The sequence below is a fragment of the Ammospiza caudacuta genome, chromosome Z (assembly GCF_027887145.1).
Source record: "Ammospiza caudacuta isolate bAmmCau1 chromosome Z, bAmmCau1.pri, whole genome shotgun sequence".
NCBI classification, from domain to species: Eukaryota; Metazoa; Chordata; class Aves; order Passeriformes; family Passerellidae; genus Ammospiza; species Ammospiza caudacuta.
The window spans coordinates 86,578,690-86,601,328 of NC_080632.1; the positions used below are offsets into that span (position 1 = coordinate 86,578,690).

Below are 22,639 nucleotides of genomic sequence, written 5' to 3' on the forward strand. Positions count from 1 at the left end.
CTGAGTCATTCAATGGTTATAAAGACCTGCTGCACATTGAAGTTGTTAAATCCCGATTCTTTTGCCTGTACCAATAGTTTCACCCTCCATTTACAAATGTCAGATGATTCAATGTGCAATATTGTCTTTGAGAGCCACAAAAATGCCAGTGAAAATACACAGTGGTAGGAAATACCTCCATTTGAGTGCTTCAGAGACTCAGAAATTTCATAGATTGTTATTTTCTATTCCCAAAATCCATTAGAAAGCCTATTTGAAAATCCCCACTGAAGTGTGGGATCTGAAAGAACTGAAAATTTCCATGTGTGGTGGAAAGGAGGGAGGCATTTGGAGGGCACTGACACAGGTCAGTTGGGTATTACAAAGCCCTGCTTCCCTCCCTGCAGCCACTCATACCTATCCTGACTTCACACAAGTGGAGAGGGACATTAGTTCACTGCAGTGCAGAGCTGGAAAAATACTAGACGTATATAATGACATCAGTTAAAACGTGAAATAAGCAGCAGCCTGACAAGGAAAAAAAATATAATTAATGCTGTATTTTTGGCTACATTTTTGTTCCATACTAATGTTTACTTACAACCATTTTAGTTTGTCAGATAAATCCTTAAAAGTTCATTATTCATTTCTTCAGATCACAGTGCACAGTTTTTTGTAAAGGGAAAATTTCTAAACAGGAAAGAGTACATGTTGTATCAGAATAAAGCACTAATGAGCCAAATACCCTGCAACTGAGGATAAATTACAGGTTCAAGCAAGTCATTATCTTGAGTCACCTCTGTTTCTGTTAAGGAACATGTCCCATAAATATGTTCCATTCAAAACAAACTGAGAAGACAAGACTGCAGTTTCTAGGATTCTACTAGAATGGCAAATAATAGTTTCTAAAAGAATTCCCTTGGTTTTTTTAATCTCAGAAAAATCTTATGTGGAACAACTTATTGGTTTAAAACAGTTTTTTTTTTAATAACACAAAATCTATAAAGATCACATCTTGATATCTCTCAGGTCCCTTCTGATTCAACCATTCTAGAACCCCCTATTAGATATCCAAATCCCAAATAATACAATGGGACACAACCCAGCAAATACTTCAGTGGCCTTAAATTTTTTTCCAGCTAAAAGAAATCAAAATTGCATTAGCAGGAGTGGAATAATCCTACTTGATTTCTCATTTTTGCTTCCTGTAGCATTAAACATGCAGAAAGCTTAAGTGACACAACTCACAACAACCCCAGTCTACTCTGTAAATTCATCTGTAAAACACTGGAAGTCTATTAGAAAAATAGTTTTTTCTCTACGGTTTCCTCAGATATTTCTTCTTCTCTATCAGAAGATATTCACAAGATCAACAGTTTCAAAGGTTACACCAAAACAGAAAAGTTTAATTCCCCAATTTGAACACTCTATCAAGTTATACTGTTTCCAAAGAGCTTATGTGGCACAGTAACGATGAAAGGGTCATTCATAATAATTAAAGATGTCACAATGGGGCCTTCTCCCTCCTAACTCCAGCTCTGTGTGACACATGTGATGCTCTGGGTGCCCTGAAAGGCTTCAACACACCTCAGTTCTATGCTGATTTGAATCATACATCCTGCCAGGCAGTGCAATGCAGTCTGTAAGACTCTGAAATATCACACGACTTTCTGGGATGGTGGAAGAAAAATGAGTTGTAGTAGTGCCTTGCCCCCCAAAAATGACAGGATTATCCTGCTGGTTGTTGCCTATAAGTCAGCAGAGATACAAACAGTGGTCCATGAAAGAGCAAACTACCTTGTACAAAGTTGAGCTTTCAGAGTGGTGCACATTTTGATACTAAATATCTTTTTAAGCCAAATCAGCAATCAAACTGTCATTTTAAAGGAGTCCTGTGGCCATTAAGTTCAGAGCAGAAGGTAATAGTTTAACTGCTCGGGTCCATGGGAGAAAACCCCGACACAGAGGCAACTGCTCCCCCAGTACGCCTCCATGGCCCACACTGATCCAATCTGCCCATCTGGGGAGCCTCTATGACCCGTGAGCTGGGGGTCCTGGGCTGCAAACACTTCCAACGGCATGTGGGGCACTCAACTGCTTGTGCCAGATGGGGGACGAGGGTATTACTGTCCCATCAGATGCCCACTCAGAATCCCCAGCAGGTTCAACCAGGCTTAAACCAAGTTCAATGATATTTCCATGTTGGAAACAGCTGATATCAGCCTAAAACCTCACCTCCATATGTTACACACAGGCAAAAACAGGCAAGCACACATGGGGTACTGCTCTTGCTGTTGACATAGCTAAAGCAGCATTTTAGTACATTTGACCACAAATACACCCAATTCTTAGTAACAAAGGATGCTTCTTTCCTCTTAAAAAGTAACTCATTCTATTTACATCCCTAAGTCATGCCAGCAAGAGCCCATTTGCTACCAATATTCTCTTTTCCCTTGTCAGAACAATTGTTGTCTTCCCTTTTGTCACAGCCTTTCCCACTAATTGCAATGACACCTCCCAATTTTGGAATGGCTGATCAGCTTATAAGCTTCCCCACAGCTAATCTAGGTCAACAAGCTACTAATAAGACCAGCATATGTTTCTTTTATTTAACGCTATTGAGATCTTTATAAATCGCTTCTGTCTCCCAATAAAAGGCACCCCAGGGATTCAAGACCCTCTGTGGGTTTGAGGAGTAACAGTGACAGAGCAGAGAATGAGGGGTATAAAAAACACTCCACACATAGTAGGGAGCCCATGCCTGTGGATTGCTCAAGGAAGAGAAGAAAAAGCTGCCCAAGGTTGCCCCAGGTGACTCAAACAGTGTCTCCAGGTATCCTACTGCACACACAACCTTGGCTACTGGCAGCCCACAGGTGAAAAGCAAATTAAAGTTGTTCAGGGGCCTGAAGTTGCCTGATGTGCCATTTCCACAGTGTCCTCTTTCAAACACAGCCTGAGCATGAGAATATCATGAAGGCCCTTTTTCTGAGAAGACGTAAGTTTTCACTCTCCGTGGAATGCTTAATAAAAATGAGATTACCACTTTTGCCGCACTACACAGGGGTCAAAAAAATTCTCATTATAAAGCAGTTTCCCATAAACAGAGTATAATTTTATCACAGAAACATAGAATGCCTTGCGTTGTAAGAAATTTTCAAGATCATGTCATTCTATCCTCCTACCATAAGCAGGGACACCTTCCTCTGTCCCATGCTGCTTAAAGCCTTATTCAGCCTGGCCTTGGATGCTTCCAGGGACCCAGGAGGAACCACAGCTTCTCTGGGCACCCTGTGCCAGGGCCTCCACACCCTCACACCCAGGAATTTCTTCCTAATATACCATGTAACCCTGCCCTCTGGCAGAGAGAAGCCATTTTATATCCAGGCTAGACAATAAATGCTTTCTTTTCTGAGAAGAATGTTACAAACTATTTCAAAGTTAAGAAGCACTAAATTGTCTTTGAGGATTTTAATTCTTATTTCTGAGGCAAACAACCAGTCGGTTCTGCAGTCTTCCATTCTGAAGAGAATTTATTGCCAGAACCCGTATGTTACAGCACATGGTAAATACCACCCAGGTGAAGAATGTAGAGAAAAATCAATACAGATTTTTTAAAGTAACAAATTCACCAGTCCAAGTACAGAATGGCAACCTAAGTTTGTTGGGATGAACAGGTCATCAGCTACTTCTTTAAAGCAAACACAGAAAATTAAACAAGCTGGTTAAGTTGCAGATAAACCTGAAGCTATATTCACAGAAATGCTCTTTGCCTGTTCACGTCAGTGATATGAGGTCTGCATGGAAATAATCAGGGATAGCAATTACTAAAAGCCACCTTTTTTATCAGCAGGTTCCCCTAAAGCATGGAATTGGAGAGTAGGGCTGTGGGGCTTCCTGCACTGACAGTGAAATTAACATAAGCCTGAGGTTAAAAATCACATTTAGAAAATTTAGCAAATAGTCATACTATTGTGATAACTATCATTGAAATAATTTCTTTCTAGCACAACTTATATGTGATTCAAAAGAAGACAAAAGTTATCTTTTATTCTTGAACAGCTCAGACTGGAGGTACTTGAGTTTCACTATCAGAAACCAGGGATTTTTGACTATTCCCCTCACGTTATTTGCAGAGGCAGATTTCACTGCTTTAGTGAAACTGTTCATTACCCTCAATTCCTTCCTTTCTTCTATTCTTTTGATTAAAAAAAGAATGGGAAAGCTGATGCTCAGAGAGTTCACCATTGAGCAGTACAAAGCTGATGCTTAGAGGGTTCAGTGTTTAAAAGCTCTGGCCACAGGGCTCTAATTCCAAGCAGCTTCATCGTTTATTATGTTATAATTTAACCTGTGAAGTCTCTCAATGTCTGCTGCCATGGGAGCAGGAGCAGCCTCTTTTCTCTAGGGGCTGCCATTGTGAACACTTCCCTGGTATGATTAAGAGATCAGTAAACTGAGATTTAATGTAATGGCCCAATTAAGAGATGAAGATTTGAACTCAGGTTGTAAAACCGTTGCCTACTGATCATTCCTACAGTACCATTACAGCCTAGCCAAGCCCAGGCTCCTGGTGTCCATGGTGTGATACAAATCTGTGTGTTTCAAACCATCCCCAGAGCTGTGCAGCTCTAAGCAACATAAACCCCACGCTCCAACAGTACCAACGGAGAAGGAATGGAGGAGGGTGGAATCAGCTTTCATGTTGCGTGTTAATAAATGTATAGGTTATAAATCAGTCACTGAACATCTTACTAGCATTATCTTGCTTTTTGATTACTGAAAGCTGACATTCCTGGAATTAAAGAGCCTTTCAAAATAAGGTTTCCTAGTGTCAAAGGACTTCAACTCACAAATCTGGAACAATTCTAGGAAGTTTTTAATCTGAAAAACTGCTCTAATTTAACCCATTCATTTCTCTGCTGTAAGAAAGATGCCAGAACTACGAGCTTAATAAAATTACTGCATACTCTATTCACCTAATTCTATTTGCTCAATTTAGATATCTCAGTTGAAGTCTAAAATGCCAACTTAGCTCAAATCTTATAATTTGAAAATCACAACTCCTGTATGAGAAAAAACACTTCTGTTCTATACCCACATTTCCAAATGAGAATAAAATTAGAAAACACACAAGTTTGAAGCATTAATGCAGCAACCTGGATTATGGTTCCAAGTTTTTCCCCTTAAGATGCACCTTTGATTTTATGAACTCCATCTCAGTAGTTCTCTGCTCCAACTATCCCATTACTATTCTCCAATTGTAGAGGAAGCTCTCTGCTAAAGAGCTTCCCAAAAGCACTGTGGACATCAAAGAAAAAAAGACAGGAAAACCAGAAAGCTCAGAGTCTAAAGTTGTGTGGGAGACAAATTTGTTTATCTTCCTATGTGAGCAGCCTAGAGAATTTTGAGCCAGCAATTACATCTCATTATTGGCACTACTAAATGATATTAAGCAATTGGCAAAATTTAATTTCATCACACTCACACACTAACAATTTCAGATGTTTCAGTTCAATGTGGCCTCTAATACATGGGTCAGATCACACAGGTCTTGCTCCTCTATAAGTATTTTTTTTCTTTGTTGAAACACAGTGATTCATACAAATTTTTCTGAGCAAAGAATGGATGAAGAGCAGCCCTAGGAGAAGGAGCTGGGGGTGCTGTGGGTGAGAGCTGGGCCTGCCCCAGGCTGAACCCCCTGCCCTGGGCTGATCCCCAGCGTGGGCAGCAGGGCAGGGGGATCCTGCCCCTGTGCCCCTGGGCTCAGGTGAGAGCCCACCTGCAGAGCTGCCCCAGCCCTGGCTCCAGCAGCACAAGGAGCTGGAGCTGCTGCAGCCAGTGCAGAGGAGGCCACGGAGCTGCTGCCAGGGCTGGAGCCCCTCTGCTCTGGAGCCAGCCTGGCACAGCTGGGGCTGTTCAGCTGCACCAGAGAAGCTCCAGGGACACCTCAGAGCCCCTGCCAGGGCCTCCAGGGGCTCCAGGAGAGCTGCACAGCCCCTGGGGACAAGGCAGGCAGGGACAGCACCCAGGCAACGGCTCCCACGGCCAGAGGGCAGGGTTGTATTAGATACGAGGAAAAATTTTATTTACAGTTACTTTAAGGAAAACATTGGACAGGGTTTCGAGCAACCCAGTCTAGTGGAAGGTGTCCCTGTCCATGGAATGGAAGGTGGAATGAGATAGGCTTTAGGGTCCATTCCCACTGAAACTATTCTGGGATCGTATGAAATAAGCTGCAGTAGCAATTCATTGTTCCTCTAGAAACTCACACATTACAGCTTAAAGACAATTTTCAGTTCAGCATAAACAGGGCTTTAAAAGCACTGTTTAAAGTAACATCCTGTACTCTTTTTCCTAAACAACAGTCATAAACATTTTTGTTCAGGAAAATCCCATCAGACTTCTGTAAGAGGAAACCATACCAAAGAAATTAAATTACTAACATAGAAAACCATAAAGCAAATAAATGGTTTGGTTGGGGAGCTGAAACTTCTCAAATACACCAGTATGTATCATCAAGGGTAGCAATTTTCACAGTAGCTTAAGAAACACAATCAACCCTACAAAAAGATGAAGACTTTTTTTTTACTGAAGAGTAAAAAGGGCATTCAGGGCTTCATCCTCCTCTCGGATTTGAGGAACTACAGCAATGCAGTCAGACTTTACAAGCATTGATGTTTAAGGACATCCCTCACAACTTATTTTAAAAAAGAAATAAACAATGTTTACAGCTGGTACACAGGCTTCCAACTTTGCTCTCCAAGCAGGTACAGCAGGGCTGTGATGACACTCAAGCACAACCTACTGCATCCCACAACATGCACAAGTTACACATGTCTCTGATCTGTGCCCCTTAAAGCACACACCATTTGACTCCTACCAGCATCAGGAGAATTTACACAAACCTCTTTCCTCATGTCATTCCCTGAATCTCACTGAAACCTCTGTCACTACTAAAGAAATCAACACAAGTGCAACAACAGAATTCTTAATGTCTCACATAGCCCTGCACATGAGCAGCTGTGGTGGTCATGTAGAACAAATGGAAAACTGGATGGTGTTTCTAACCCCATGAAATCATTTGATGTTAAAAGTCCACGTCTAATTAGTGAGGTGCATGGCAACCTCTAGTGGCATATGCCTGCTTAGGAAACAGAAACATTCCAAAGCATGAAGCTGCAGGAAAAGCATTTGCCTGAAGTGATCAGCCCTTTTCTTGTCACTAATTTTATTAGAATGACATGGAGAGGAGATGCCAGAACACAGCTGATTTGCGGAAGACCCTCCAAGTGTTACATATACTACAGCAGTCAGGCAAGCTGCAGAAAAGCCAGATATCATGAATGAAACCTGTTGCCAAATAGGTTAAAGGAATCAATGCAAACTGACTTGCAGTGCTGAGTGACAAACTGAATACTCGCTCTACTATGCAGGTACATTTAAATATAACTTTAAGATACTACAGACAGCAGCACTCCACAGTGCAGTGCAGTACCACCCTCAGCAATCTGCTGATAAAAAAGCTCTGAGTAATTAAATACAAACCCATGGTAGCAGTGCATAGAGAATCTCAAAATATTCTGAGCTAGAAGGGACCCACAAGGACCTTAAGAGTCCAACTCCTCAGTGAATGGCCCATACAGGGATCAGAGAAGGCAAGGATTTCAAAGTCAGGGCAATCTACAACAGAGGACATCCAACACTAAGAGAACCCTAGATCTTACTAGGAAACATCTATTACTTCTATTTTTAACTTCCAGCAGCTGCTTGTGATAGATTTATACAAATCAGACAATTTTCATGCTTTGCTGAAACGTGATACAAATTACCCAACATTATGAAGTTGTATTTTACTGAGCTCTTAAGTGCACAACATGAATATTCCCAGCTCATTCTTTCACAGAAAATAGTCTTCAGAATTAAAAACAATTGGCTGTCTCCGCTCAGAATAGGATTAGGAAAAAGCCTGTGTGGAAATGGAATTAATTCTCACATTAAGGAAGGAGTCATTAGAGCATCTGGTGAGGTTTAAATTTTTACTGTCTATTCAGTTGTATTGCTAAGCAGATTTTAAGTGTTTCAGAGCTACTTAATTTAGAAACCTATACCCTGAAATACTTCATGTTATATAAATACTATTTTGTTTTTCCTTCACAGAAAACGCTTTCTGATTAAGATGCTTGTACTCTGACGGTGAAGCAGAATAGGAGCATAAACATATATATATTCTGCTTTGTCATCATGAAACAAAGCTGGGTCCATCACTGCTGGCAAAATTTACTAATTGTGAATAACAGACTTCTTAAGGCAGAAAAAGGAAGAACCATATATGATTTAAATACTAGCCCCTTAAGAAGTACATGTATTTTTACTGCTTTTCTTGGTAACTGAAACTTCATAGCAAATCTAGTGTATTTTGAGAGGAAATCAGCTCAAAATACCCCCTCCATCGTGATTAAACCTGCCAAGGAGCCCAAGGCTGTAAAGTTTCTGAGAAGAAAATGCAGTAAAGTCTAACAGGAGACAGGCTGCTCCTGGAACTGGCTCTTCCTTCCAGCCTGCTCATGTCCTACTCCCACAGGACACTTTACAACAGATTTTAATACATTTTTAAAGTCATGTCTTTTGATTTACAAGCAATCATGATCACAGCGACAAATTAAATTCCAGCCTTGGTGGTCATTTTTCCCTACTGTCCAGATGTACAGTTTTCTAATTCCAGAATAAGATCCTCTTTCCCTAATACTCCTCTTGTTCTTGCTGGTTCTGTTTCAAATCTAAAGTCACCTCCTTCATTACAATTTCCACTTATAATAATATGAGTGCCCGGCTACAATAAGACAGAAGCTTAAAACCAACAGCAAGGAATGCCTTTGGACTATTTAAGAATGTCATAGTATACATAATAGAGATCTTATTGCCTTTGGTTTGCTTGTCAGCTGATGAGGATGACCATTTTCTCTACTAACCCTTACATTACTTCCAGGCAGAACAATACAGCTCCAACTCTGCCAGCACCCAATGGCTGGGATAGCCAGCATCCTTCTCTCTGCTGTCCTACCAGACTAACATGTCTACAATTCTCCAAATGCACTGAGATCTCAGACTAATTTACAGAATCACAGAATAGAACTATAGAACCATTTAGGTTGGAAAAGCTCTTGATGACCATTGAGTCCAACCATTCCCCCAGCACGGCCCAAGGCCACCACCAATGTCCCCAAGTGCCTCATGGCTTCTAAACACCTCCAGGGATGGGAACTACAACAGCTGGACTCAATGATCTTCCACTCTGACAGAATCTCCCTTCCCTATTTTCTGCCATTCACCCCCTTGCCTTCTTTCTGCATTCATCAGCGTCAAGCAGCAGAACAAGTCTTGTCTGCTTCCAATAAGAATATCACATCTAAAAATCAAGCAGCATTGTTAAAGTTATGTTGTAACTATTCAGATTGAGAGACATTAGGAATAAGGCTCTCAAACATTAGAGGATCCTAATAAAAAGCTGTATGAAATGAGTGAAAGTGAAATTCTTGGGTCTTGACACTAGCAAGTAACTGCTTCCTGCCCCTAATATACTCAGAAGGACACATCTCACTTTGGGCTGCAGAAACAGCCATAGAATAAAACAGAACAAAATCAGAACCCAGGATTCTAGGACCAAGCTCTGAAGTGGCAAATGAAGTATCACAGTAAGAACCAGACCAAGTTTTTGAGAGTCAGAGAATTGTATCTCACACCACACCAGGATCTCTGATTTCAGAACATTTAAAAGGCTTGGAAAATTCAGACTTCAAGTCTATGATTTGAGAAATGAGCACAGCAAATATTTAAGACAATGTCTGTGGCAAATAAGGGGAAAAGAGCTCCATTTCAAACTCTGAACCCTCTTTACTTCTGCCAAGGGTATGAAAAGAGGGCAAGTGTAAGGCAGGTGAAAGGCACCAACACAATGCATTCATTGGTAACCTGTCCTCCTTATACCACCAACCATTTTCAAAGGAGAAGTGTCTTGGAGAGAATTAAATCCTTAAGAACAAGCTGTATGTCATGTTAACCCAGTCCTTGACAAAGTGTACAGGTACACAATTATTATTTTTGGCACGCAGTCTGTACCTGACAAGCCCTGTAACAATTTATTCCAGATCACATAAAAAAGGACCTTCCTAGTTTCCCTTGGAGCGTGGAGCAGGGCTAGCTGCCAAGATGAGAGGGATGCCTGGCACAGGGTTACCTGCCTTTACAATGTGCTCTGCAGCACAGAAACACAATAAGAAGGACCAACTTCAATATCTGCTTCTTCAAAGTTCTGGCCTTGTTTTACAACCAGAGCAGATACTGACTATTGACTACTATACAGGATAATAAACTTAATCATTTGGAAAACATAGATTTAGGCTTTATTGCCCATATTTGCAGGGTATTGTCACAAAATGATCATTTAATTATGTCTGATTTTAAAAATAGACCTTTTGCCAAATATGCAGGAAAAAATAAATAGAGAATCCATGTTGTGTAGCACTTGAGAACCACCACTCAGTGAATTTTTATAATAACTGAATACATGACTGAATTTGCAATTAAAATAAACCCCTGAAAACCTTCTGTTTTGAAGGCAGATATTGAGCTGTTCTGTTAAGAGGATGAAAAAGCAGAAGTTTCTCAGAGAAACTAGTATTTTTACTGTCCATTCAGAGCAGGTTCAAATATAGAGCTATTAAGACTTATTCTGGGATTATTTAGTGACTCAGTTATCATTTCTGCTGTTTAGTTCATAGGTATCTACAAAGGCATATAAAATTAATGTTTCTGTACTACTAAGGCATACAAAATTCAAGCTTCTCTACTCCAGAGTTTCAGCAGAGATGATTTTTCCAGCAGGGTTTTTATATTTACCTGATGATCCTCTGAGCAGCATACTGATGAAGCGAGCGGAACTGTGCCGACATATTTGCTAAGGCTGCCAGACAATTTGTGTGAAGGTATTTGTCCTGTTAGAAAGAAGAGGAAAGATAAAAAAACCAACACATCAAACTGTTGGTTGGATATGCATTGACACCTCTGGTAGGAGTAATTCAAAAGACTGAGTAATGTATGTTGTTTTTAAAGTACGGGAAGAAATGCAAAGCGTATATACTCGGTGAGGTTTGAACATGCTTTCTTAAAATATCAGGCTTATAAAAGAGTGATTCCATACAAATTTCAGAGTGTATACATACATATATGTATAGGTATGTTTGCATTTGTCTTTCAATGTTCATTTACAGTCGCACCACACCTGTAACATATACACACAGACATTTTCTTCCTCTTTACCTTTCTCTCTGTCCCTTTTGTAGTCTTATCCTAAAACTTTCTACTTCACAACTTTGAAGTAAGGGACAATCATACCTTACTTCAGAGCACTGGTCCCCATTTCAGCATCCCTGAAACCATTTGGCCAGATAAGCATTTATCTGATGCCCTTTCAAAGTCAAGGGTTCTCACAGAATGAAACTTGTCTGCTTATCCAATCCAAAGGGGATTTATTTCCCTATTCAAGTCTAAAATATTAATTTACATAACAAAACAGATTCTAAATATTCCAAATATATGCCAAATTTGTTATTATTCCTTCCAATTCTTTTTATCATTTAAGTAACATCCTTAATTTTTGCAGTTAAAATGTATTAAAGGTTTTGTGTAATAAATTCTGCGCCTTGGATTGTTGAAAATATTCAGAAATGCATGATACTATGTTTGCATTTGCAAAAAAGATAAAAAACCTATTGTGCATTGAAAAATGCACAAAATCAATCTAGGCTATAAGGCTCTGAAATTAAAGCAGTTTTGCTTTGCCAGAGCTCAAAGAGGTCTTCAGGCCTAGTCCCTGACACACTTCCTAAAAAACTAACAATAAATAGACCTGAAATTCCTACTTTTAAGTCATTCAGAGAGATAAACAGCCTATAAGGAATCACTTCTCCTGAAACTAAAGAACTCTTTCTTCTCAACTGAAGATGGGCTTGATGCCTGAATGAAGGTCTTTAGAGAACCATTCTCAATGAACTGGAAGACAACACAGAAATTGTGTTTCAAGTTCACAAACACTTAGTTAACACAGCTGATCTATTTTCTTCCTTTCTGCAAAACCAGATGACAACTGGATGCAATAGAATTAACAAAATCCCGCCCCCTGTTTGAAATTGAATTCAAGCTGCTGAGGTTAGGAATTCACAAGTGCTCAACACAACTCTTACCCTTGTCCGTGTCATGTTGAACTGGATGGTTCTTATCACAACCAGTATCAGAAGACTCCCAAGTGAGATCTCTGTTAGGACACGCTCAGCATACCAAGTAATGTTTTTCAGTATCTGCAAAGAGAAAAAATTAAAACAAAAAGGCTCTTCAGCACCTAGGTCTGAATAAGAAGATAGGAAACTGTCTGGAGTCTCAAATTCCTTAAGACACGAAAACTTGTTTCCAGTCTCAAATGTTACTTAATTTTTGTACTACAAAGCATAATTAGAACAAAATTAACAACAACAACAAAAAAAAGTCAGACCTCTGCAGCATTATCACCTAGTAGATCTCATCAACTTTAAGTCATATGGAAATATAGCAAGTGTAGAAAGATGATTACATTTGGCATTTGTTAATTTCTATGCCCTGTGCCACCACACTTATATACTCATCTTTACCCTTGACACTTTATGAAGTCTCCATTTACACCCAAGACACCTGAATAATTCTGCCAAAGCCTTGTCATTTTCCCTCATCACTGGCTGGGCAAGAGGCAGCACACAGGAGCTCTGACTGATGGGCAAGAGCACACACACTGAATGTCGGGGGCAGATCAACAGTGTGTTGGCTTCACACTGAAGCATTTCCCTTGAAAATTATGAAGTCTCTTCCCCTAAGACTATGAGAAAGTCATCAGCTAGATTAAGATCTTCATGTTTTTCACTGCCCTCCACTATCAGGGTGGGTGAAGTTAATCACCATTTCCAAGTTTACTGCAGAAGGAGAATCAATCCACTCTTTCCTTGTAGCCAGCCAACCTACATGGAGGAAACACATGTACCCAACACCCTGCCTTGAAGGACTGGTAAAAATGACTCAACAGGAACTGTCCTAAAAACATGGAAAAGATCCTCTATAAATTCAGGGTTATTCCCGGTCAAAACATAAATATGTTTAACAAGGACTACTGCACACAAAGCTATTGCCCTGTGTAACTTGAGAGAGAGAAGAGAGACTGCAGGAGAGCTGCAGAGGGATTGGAGAGACAGGACACAGGCAATGGCTCCCACTGCCAGAGGGCAGGCACAGATTTTGGCACATTGGGAATTAGGAATTGCTGGCTGGGAGGGTGGGCAGGCCCTGGCCCAGGGTGCCCAGAGCAGCTGTGGCTGCCCCTGGATCCCTGGCAGTGTCCCAGGCCAGGCTGGATGGGGCTTGGAGCACCTTGGGATAGAGGAAGGTGTCCCTGCCCATGGCAGGGGGTGGAACCCCGAGATGAACTTTAAGGTCTCTTCCAAGCCAAACCATTCTGTGAGTCTGTACCTCTGGAAGCTCTTTCACAGTACAAGAGACATTTGAAACAGCATTCTTACTATGATTCATGTTTATTGGTAAGCCTAAAGTTTGAGATATAAAAATATTTTTTATTATATATGAAGAGACAAAATAAAAATTGAGATCTTTGAAATAAATTTAAAAATTTTTTTTAAAAGCATCTCCTTTTTCACATGCTGCCCAGTACCTGGATCTTTGTCAGCACCTTCCTATTTCCCACAAGGAAGCTAAAATGAAGCCAGTGACTGTAACCTACAGATGGGGAAAACACTATTTTATGGCAAGGGTGACAAAACATCCCCAGGTACAGGCTGAGGTGTAGGAAACACCTTTTGCTAAAAGGATCAAAAAACCAGAATAAGGGGAAAACAGAAAGACTTGAGAGGTATTTAAGGAGAGAATGGTCAAGGCTGAGGAACAAATAGGAAACATGAAATCACTACAAGAAAGTTTTCCACAAATAGCAGGCAATGAGTGGATGCAGAAACCAATATAATTTCTGGTTATAGCAAGTTACTAATATTATTTTAAAACAAAGTGATCATGGTATAAATGAAAACAAGTCATCCAAGGAGTTTCAGTAAACAAGGACAACTAGTTGGGATGAACAACATTGATGATTAACAGGAAATGCCTGAAAGACAAAGCAAAATATTTTCACAAAAAAAGGCAGCTGAAAATTCTAAAAGCTGCTAGTGTAAGTAATTAATGACTCGCACGTACGAACTGCAAGAAGATATTCTGCTAGTGGAGAACTTGATCATCCCAAGGCTGCTAAGAATAAACATATGGTAAGATACAGCAAGTTCATGGGTTACCTCACAAATGCAAAATGCTAATGTAAGTGTAGACATCCATCCTGGTTGCCTTAATTAAATTTCTTAATAACAGCTTATTTATGACTATGTGAATATACCTGTTCTCAAGAGAAGATTTTATATAAAGAAATAAATTAACCACTTTGACAAGTATCTCAAGCAAGTATCTCAAGCTCAAATATCTGAAGCTCAGCATTGAAACCTTCCAAACGAAAAACATATTGTTATATGAAGAATACAGTATATGATCATTAAATAATGGTTACTCTCAGTAATACATAAATATAGCAGGGATAAGCTGTGGTTGCACATTTAATTTCCTGACTTTTAAATGCTTATTGAAAATGTAACAGACCTTTTAAAAAATACAGCAATGGGTAGTATAAAGTACTATTTGTTTTGACATGATACACAATGTAAATTCAAACCAATAGTACATAAAGGGATGTATTTCCTGATGATTATTGAATAACTAATTTCACTCAATCTGCTCTGAAATGATACCCAAGAGTTTAGGTTTGGGGTTTTTTTCCCTCTTAGACAAAATACACTTATTCTGGCCAAAAAACCATCAACTTAACTTATTAAATTTCTAGTAAGTTAATTTTTCTAGTCTCTGATTTATGAGTGAAATAGCAAAGCAACCTCCTCCCACAAATAAATAATCCTTATGCTTCCTCCCACCCTGTTTGTTGCTATTTTGTGGGGCACATCCCTGCACTTCACCAACCAAAGTGGAAGTTCATGATTCACTCTATGCTGGAACTGAGAGCAGATTCCATCGTGCGCTCTCTCCCCCATGGTGTCCCAATGGGATAAGAGGAAGGGGACTGGGACAAGTTAAGTAGTCTCAAGTAGTACCTTGGGCCCTCAAAGATCTCCAGACACATCGTTCTCATCCACCATGGATCTCTGTTGTATATAGAAGCCATCACCCTTCCTGTTGTCCCTCCCTGTAGCTTATTCCTGCCTCCTCGCCCTCCCAGACCCCATTCCTTCTCAGCTCTTTCTTTTACCTGCTTCCACTCCCCCTACCCACACCTTATCATCACAGAACCATGGAATGGTTTGTGTTAGAAAGGACTTTACAGCTCAACCCACCTTCCACTATCCCAGGCTGCTCCAAGCCCTGTCCAACCTGGCCTTGAACACTTCCAGGGATCCAGGGGCAGCCACAGCTGCTCTGGGCACCTTGGGCCAGGGCCTGCCCACTCTCCCAGACAGCAATTCCCTCCCAATATCCCATCTAATCCTGTCTTCTGTCAGGGTGAAGCTACTCTCCTTTGTCCTACCCTGCCCATCCCAGTCTCTCATCAAAAAGAAGCCTGACTTCACCTTCCTCAGCTTTTTGTCACCGCTCCTATCCTGCCTCTTTATTCACCTCTCTTCTCAGCATCCCAAAATCTTACCTACTTCTTGTTTAACTCTTGTCCCTCTCCTCTACTGCACTCATCCCATGTTCCATGCACAGCCAGTCCCAGCCTGTTTCAAATTTCTCCCAACTGCTGTCACATCAGGGCTCCCATTCTCACACATTTTCCTCAAGACGTAGAGGTGGCATTTGGGGACTTGAGTCATTGGTGGCCTTGGCAGTGCTGGGGGAATGCTTGGACTCAATGGCCTTGCAGGGCTTTTCCAAGCCAAAGGGTTCTGTGTGGTTTCAAGCCCTGCCAAGCAGCAGCAGAAATGTCCCTGGGAGCACAGTCCTGTCCCACGGGAGCTGGGAGCTGCACTTGCACAAGCTGCAGCTCGTCCCTGCCTATCTCAGCTGATAACGTGATCCCTGGGCACAGGAGGATGCACACAGCCCAGATGGCTCTGGGAGCAGCAAAATGAGAATATTCAGTTTCCACAGACGTCAGGCCACCTCCGGCTGCGTCCCTGCTGCGCAGATGGAAACAGACTGCTCCCTGTGCCCAGAGACTGATAATTTGGTCACATTTAGTCATATTATCAGCAGCAGAGCCCTGGCACAAAGGCCACCTGCCAAATTTCAGATTCCTAATGCAAAACATGAAGTTACCAGCGCTCATTAAGTAACACGTTGTCAGCTGAAAGCATGGACAAAGGCATGTTAATGCTCCAGTCTCACCCCAGAAACCTTCAGTGAAACCTTCCTTGAAACTCTGAAAATATCAGCCTGGGGAAAAAAAAGGTAGTTACTGAGATAACTAGTCCTTGAAATATACTCTTAAAAAATACATATTAATCCACAGTTACAAAGTTACATACCAGAACCTGTTAGCTCTCCTCTACACTGGGGAAAGCAACCTGAGCTGAAATGGCTATTTCAAAAACAACAGCAGCAACCACCACCATCCATTCTGGGTTTTAGAGGCATGAAGCATGAAAATACCTTAAATTTCAAAATCCTTTACCGGGAACCAGTGCCTCCACTGACCAATCTCATTGGTTTGCAAGTTAACACTTAAAAAGGTAAAGAAAGAAAAGGCTTACTCCCTGAGGTGGTATTGCAAGAATAATTTTAAAATAAATTAAAATGTTTTGATGATTGATTATTCTTTTGAATACCAGGCTCTTGCATAGTTCCAATTTAGGGAGCACAAACTGCAAAGATGCAAAGAGCAGGAGCTCAGTTTTACATACACCAAGCAGTGAGATCCTCAGTTTCCCACAACTTTACTCATGAGATATTTTCTGACACACTAAAAATAAACACAGTGTATCACCATTTACTACAGCATAAAGTGCTACAGTAGCACAATAAGGTTACTGCTACATAAAATACCTTATGATGTTATTAAAATACCTTATGATGTTATTTTGATGTATGATGTAATTTTATTTAGAATTTCATAAATCAGAGACAGAAGATCACCAATACTTGTCCCTCTGGGGAATTCTTACATTTACTTGTTTACTCTGCTATTATAATTATTGTTATTATTAGTGAAAGAAATTGAGTTCTGTGTGGTTACAGTGACCCCACTGCATTAAACCAATTGCAGGGACAGGACCTATGATTTGGATCATATTTTCCAGGCAGTTAAGACCACATCCATTTTAAATAAAAAATGCTTCAGCATCCTACAGCAGTCAAAAAGAGTTTCTGTGGTTTCCTGAGCTCCTTACCAGTTGGTATAATCACCAGATTTATAAAACTTTGCTCACTAAAATTAATCCTAAAAATCAATAAATAAATGTGGGTTGAATGCCACAAAGGAAAATAGCCTATAAATGAACTGCACAGTCATGGCTCTTATAAGAACAGTACACAGCATACACAGCAGAGAGAAAAACAGGTTGATCTAAAATACAGCACATTCTTTTTTCTTCATCTTTTACCCAGGTGATGGAGGGAATAAAAAAGTTCTGCTGTAACTGCTAAAATCTGGTATGTACTTCCATGAATGAGGTTTATGAAACTGATGCTAGATGCTTACATTTTACAGAAAAGCCTACACAGATTTTCTGACTCCTACCATTTTGCAGACCTATAATACCCTCTTAGGCTTTAGGAGATGTGGATATCTAAGCAAGTATGAGACTAATTTCATAGAGTTTTTGAGCAGTAACTTGCTCATTCATACCTGAAAACATCAATTTAATTAATTCAAAGACATGGGTGAGGAGAATGCATTTGTAAGTATGACTTTGAAACTTTTTTTCCCCCTTACACTTATTTCCCTCCTTTGGATCTGTAGGAATGTGTAGGAGAAGCTCACATACACAGGCCTGCAGCACCTCTCAGCCACCTCTCATTATCCACCTAAGAACCAAATCCAGCAAAACTCTGGACTCACAGCGCTATTAACAAATGGAACCAGGCACCACGGGGCAGGAAAACACAACCACAGAGGAAAGAAGCAGTTATTGAACATCTGAAGTCAAATCAAAAAAAACTGTGAAGAAAATGGCAGAAGCAAAATCACGACTGAAAAAAAGATCAGTGCAGGGTTAAAGGAACAAGGTGGGATTTGTGTTTTTATTAAGATACAAGTAGTAAACCAATATCCACATTGCAAGCAAACACTACAATTCTGTTGGCAGGGTGAGCTGAGAGGCAGGATAAACCAGACAAGAAAACTTGATTTATGTTTTCATTCCACAGCTGGATTCTCATTAAGGAATTTTAGGGAAAACTTCCACTTTTACTCATCCAGTAAGGAATTTATTGAAAGACTTATTGAATTTGTGTATTGTGTAAAGCCTCTAAAATGAACAAAGAGTGAGAGGGGAAGAGACTGAGGCAGGAATAACACCTTGCCTGCTGAATTCCAACTCTACACAAACCCAGTTTATGAGAGAGGATAAATGTCTCTGTGACACAGAGCCTAAAAATACACATCACACATACACCTCTGGTGCACATGTACAGGTTCAAGGCACACAAAGTTGAAGGCAGGAAAAAGTTTCAAGAAAATATTCCAGTCATCTGTATGGTTACTATAGGTGCTCCTAAAAGCTGCTTCCAAAAAAGTATTCCCAGGAAACTGCATTAAAATCATCTCTTCCTGCTTTCTACACACAAGCTGTACTAAACAATATGGAATTTCAGAGAAAAAATACTGTAAGTCTGGAAATTCACCTGGGAGAAATTTCTGTTTAGGAACCTTGAAACTTGCTTTCAGCACTTTGCATTTCAATAATTTCACAAATAATTCACAAAGATAATAATTTCCCCAAAAGACAATTTCTGTGTCTCAGTCAAAAAATTAAATTAAATCAGTGCAAATATCTCATGTAGTATCATAGCTGTAGAAGCTGGGAAACTAGGACATAATTGTCCAAGGTATTCTCCTGCACAGATGGTCAAGGTCCATCAAAGCTAGTAAAAATTTGGCTCCTGCTATATTGACAACATAAAATAGAAATTAATGTAACAGAGAGACAGAAAAAGAAGTGCCAAGTAAGGAAGTAACATTTAGTATGGAAAATACAACTCCAGCTAAAGGCTGCATCACACTAGTTAAGCTAAGTTTTTCAAGAGAAATAAAAAATAAAAAAGGTTTCCTGTTTTTTTTCCTCTTCTAGGCCCTCCACTTCCATGGCAAACATTCAGCACCTTTGAGGCAGCCTGCCCAGCTATTACTAGGCTAATTTGTAACAGGGAACACCAAAAAAGACAGAGAAAGAGATATTTGCAGCAGTTTCTCTACAGGAGGGAGTGTGTTTGTTCATTTCACTTGGAAAAAGTTTTGAAAGCAGTCTTCAGGTTCCTTCTTCTTACAAAAGAAAGATGTGTATGCCATCAAATTTGGATGAACTCATACAGCCTCTGCTGAGGGAACAGATTTGCCCATGTATCTTCTTAGAAGTAAATATTCAGATTATTTTTAGAGCCGAAGGATTATTTACCAAAACAGCAACTCACCACTTCATGAATGGATCGGTTGAAGCCATCATCCTCTGTGAGGATCAGCAAAATGATAAGGGCCATGTAAACATGGTGTGAATTCCTTTCTTCAACGTGATACAGGATTTCAAGAATTGGCAGAACCTTTAGGGAAGGAAAAATGGGTGTATCAGTTTAGTCTTCAAATACCTCAGACACTAAACAGAGGAGGCTCTAAAGATCCCATGTATTGCCCTGCCCTTGACAATTCTTACCAACTCCTCCCTCTGGAAACAACTGCCCCTGAGCAGCGACATACAGTGTCCAAACACCTTCCATCTGCTTCATTCTGTCTCACAAGAGAGCCTAAACAAGTGTTTTCTTGTGGTCAGAAATGGAATTTCAATCCCTAATAAATGAGATTCCCAGCCATAGCAGTTACCATAACCTCCAAACGCTTCAGTCCTCCTCTCTCCACTACAGGGAGAAGAGAATTGTTAAACAAGATTTTCACCAGTCCAAGCAGGAAAACAGTTGTGTCTACCCATCTGTGCTACCACAAGCCTCTTCTGAAAAGCCTTTCCTCATCAAACCTAGCCAAGCACATCAAAGCTGAGGTGAACAGAGGCATTTTGAGACATGAAAGTAAACTCCATTTTGGTGTGTAAAGACAATACCAGGAAAAAAAACCCAGTTTGGGTTTGGTTAAGACTAGAAGAGGCCTGTTTTTCCAATTTTAGATAATATGCAGCCAAAGAGAACTGACTGATCATTATGATTAGAGTTCAGCCCAAGGTCTTGCAACATTTCCACCAGGATGAACAGCTTAAGCCAAAGCCTTGCAATAATAATGAAAATGAGATTTCATTGCAACAGCAAGCATACCTGAATGCTAGTCTAAAGTTAATCCAGATGCAAACATTGTCTCTCTACCAAATGAAAATTAGCTTTCTACTGGCTCAGTACAACGTGGCTTCCCTGGGCTGCAGAAATAGGCCGAAATCACAAAAAAAGCCCTGGAAAAAGGAACTGGAGAAAGCCCTCAGTTCCAAGAAGCTTCTAGACACCTAAAAATTTGCTGTTTTTCAAAACAGGCCAAAGGCAGCTGGATGAATCATGTGAAACCTATTCTGGTGAGCAGCCAGGACACCAAGTGCTTCACAAGGCTCTGAAGTTACCAAAATGTTCTGTTACAGTTAACCATCCTCGAAGCAGTTGGGACATACTAAAGCAGTTTTTATTAGAATGAAATGAGATTGCTCTGAATACTGCAGGCCACAAAACCTTTTGACACATGCTTTGGTCAAGGTCAAGAGAAGATGACAACAGAAGCTAAGGAGAATATGCTTACAGTAACATCTTTATTAACATCAAATCAATATTAAAATAAAATATTTTTTTAAAATTACATGTTGCAAACATCCTTCCCTTGCCGTTTCAAAGGATCTTTCAGAAACCTCTCTCCCCACTGGAAACTAGAGTATCATCTTTGTGTTTTCTGAATATCAGTCTTGAGTAAAGACAAGGTTTTCCTAGAACTTCTAATTAGCACATAGACAAAAAAATTGCCCTTTTTGTTGGATGGGGAGAGAGAGAGACAAACATCATGTGTTGGTCCACCATTCAAATTGTTTCCATCTCCAACACTTGCATGTAGCTTTGCACTGTAAAAGCTCTGTCATTTCCAGGTCCAAGAGTTATTAAAATAAGCTGGATAGAGCTGGAAGCAACATAAAACTAATGAAGAATTGCATTTACAACTTTGCAGTGAGAACAACAAAAGCCTTGCTGAAGGTAACCATTGGAACAACTTAGTTTTCCAGACAGATCCCAGATGGAAGCACAGGATGGTTTGAGTTGGAAGGGACCTTTAAAGATAATTGTGACTCAGTCTGGTTGTGTCAAACCATACAAACCACTCTGGTAAAACATACTCCTTCAGAATAGCTCAAAATATCCCCTCTGTCTACACATATTAATACTAATTGTAACTGAAAAAGTCCATTCATGTTCTCAAGTGCTCCAAGTCCTACAAGTGTGTGGCTACAAACTACATTTAAAAATACATGATACTGAGACATTGCAGCCATTCCCCTACAAGCCAATATGTCAAAGTGCTGTGACTAAAGCTCCACACTTGCTACTGAAGAGTAGTCTGGCACTCCAGACCATGGCAATCAGTCCTCCTGCCCCAAAAAAACCTCTGCTGCTTCCAAAACCTCCACTCCTTTGGCCACATTTCCCTTTCCACTCCTCTTTCAGTCTCTGTGCCATCTACACACTGGACAAAACTCAGGGAGGCATATAGCAACCTAATTCTCTCCTATGTGCCATTTCTGGATGGAACCAGAATCAATTTGTACACTTTTCATAATCCTTCCTCCTCACAACACTTCTTCCTTTGTATACTGATTGCTGAAGTGCACACACATCTTTAGGACAAGTATTACTGTTCTCAAAACAAAAACAACTTAACAAGCAACCACTTCTATTAAAAAGTTACAATAAAGATTCAATTAAAATTCTAATCATATGAAAATTAAAAATTTTAAATACTCTGGGGAAGAGGAGTCTTGGGTGGAACCTGGATGAGACAGTTTTCTTCAAAAGAGGAAGACTTTTAGGTAGTTTCCTTGAAGAAGTCTGGGTCTGAAACCTGGGTCTCAGGTCTCTAAAAGAATTCAAAGAATCTGAGAGATGCCTGGAAGGAGTCCAGCAGGATTCTGGAAGAGACAGATTCCTCCAAAAGAGAAGAATCCTCTCAGTTAATATTTTAATTATATTAAAATTTATCTAGACTTTCAACCAAAATACATTTCTATACTTGTGTGCTGCATGCATACATTAAAACTTTTATACCTATCTTCTTACGTAATGGTTTTATCCAACCTTATATTGAGAAGAGAGCCACGACTTCTTTTGTATTGCTGACCCTTTTCTCACAGCCATCACACCACCTCTACTGTATCACTACTAACTCTCCTCC

General features: G+C 40.1%; 1 protein-coding gene across 3 annotated transcripts in view; it reads right to left on the reverse strand.

Moving 5' to 3' along the window:
- DYM (dymeclin) overlaps positions 1 to 22,639 on the reverse strand; it is a 209,911-nt gene that overhangs the window by 102,780 nt on the left and 84,492 nt on the right. For all 3 annotated transcript variants that reach the window (XM_058823249.1, XM_058823248.1, XM_058823247.1), the window contains exons 11-13: positions 19,693 to 19,818; positions 12,222 to 12,335; positions 10,879 to 10,973 (exon numbers count right to left, since the gene is read on the reverse strand). In XM_058823249.1, coding sequence (XP_058679232.1) covers positions 10,879 to 10,973; positions 12,222 to 12,335; positions 19,693 to 19,818 — 335 coding nt within the window. The remainder of the gene's footprint in view (positions 1 to 10,878; positions 10,974 to 12,221; positions 12,336 to 19,692; positions 19,819 to 22,639) is intronic.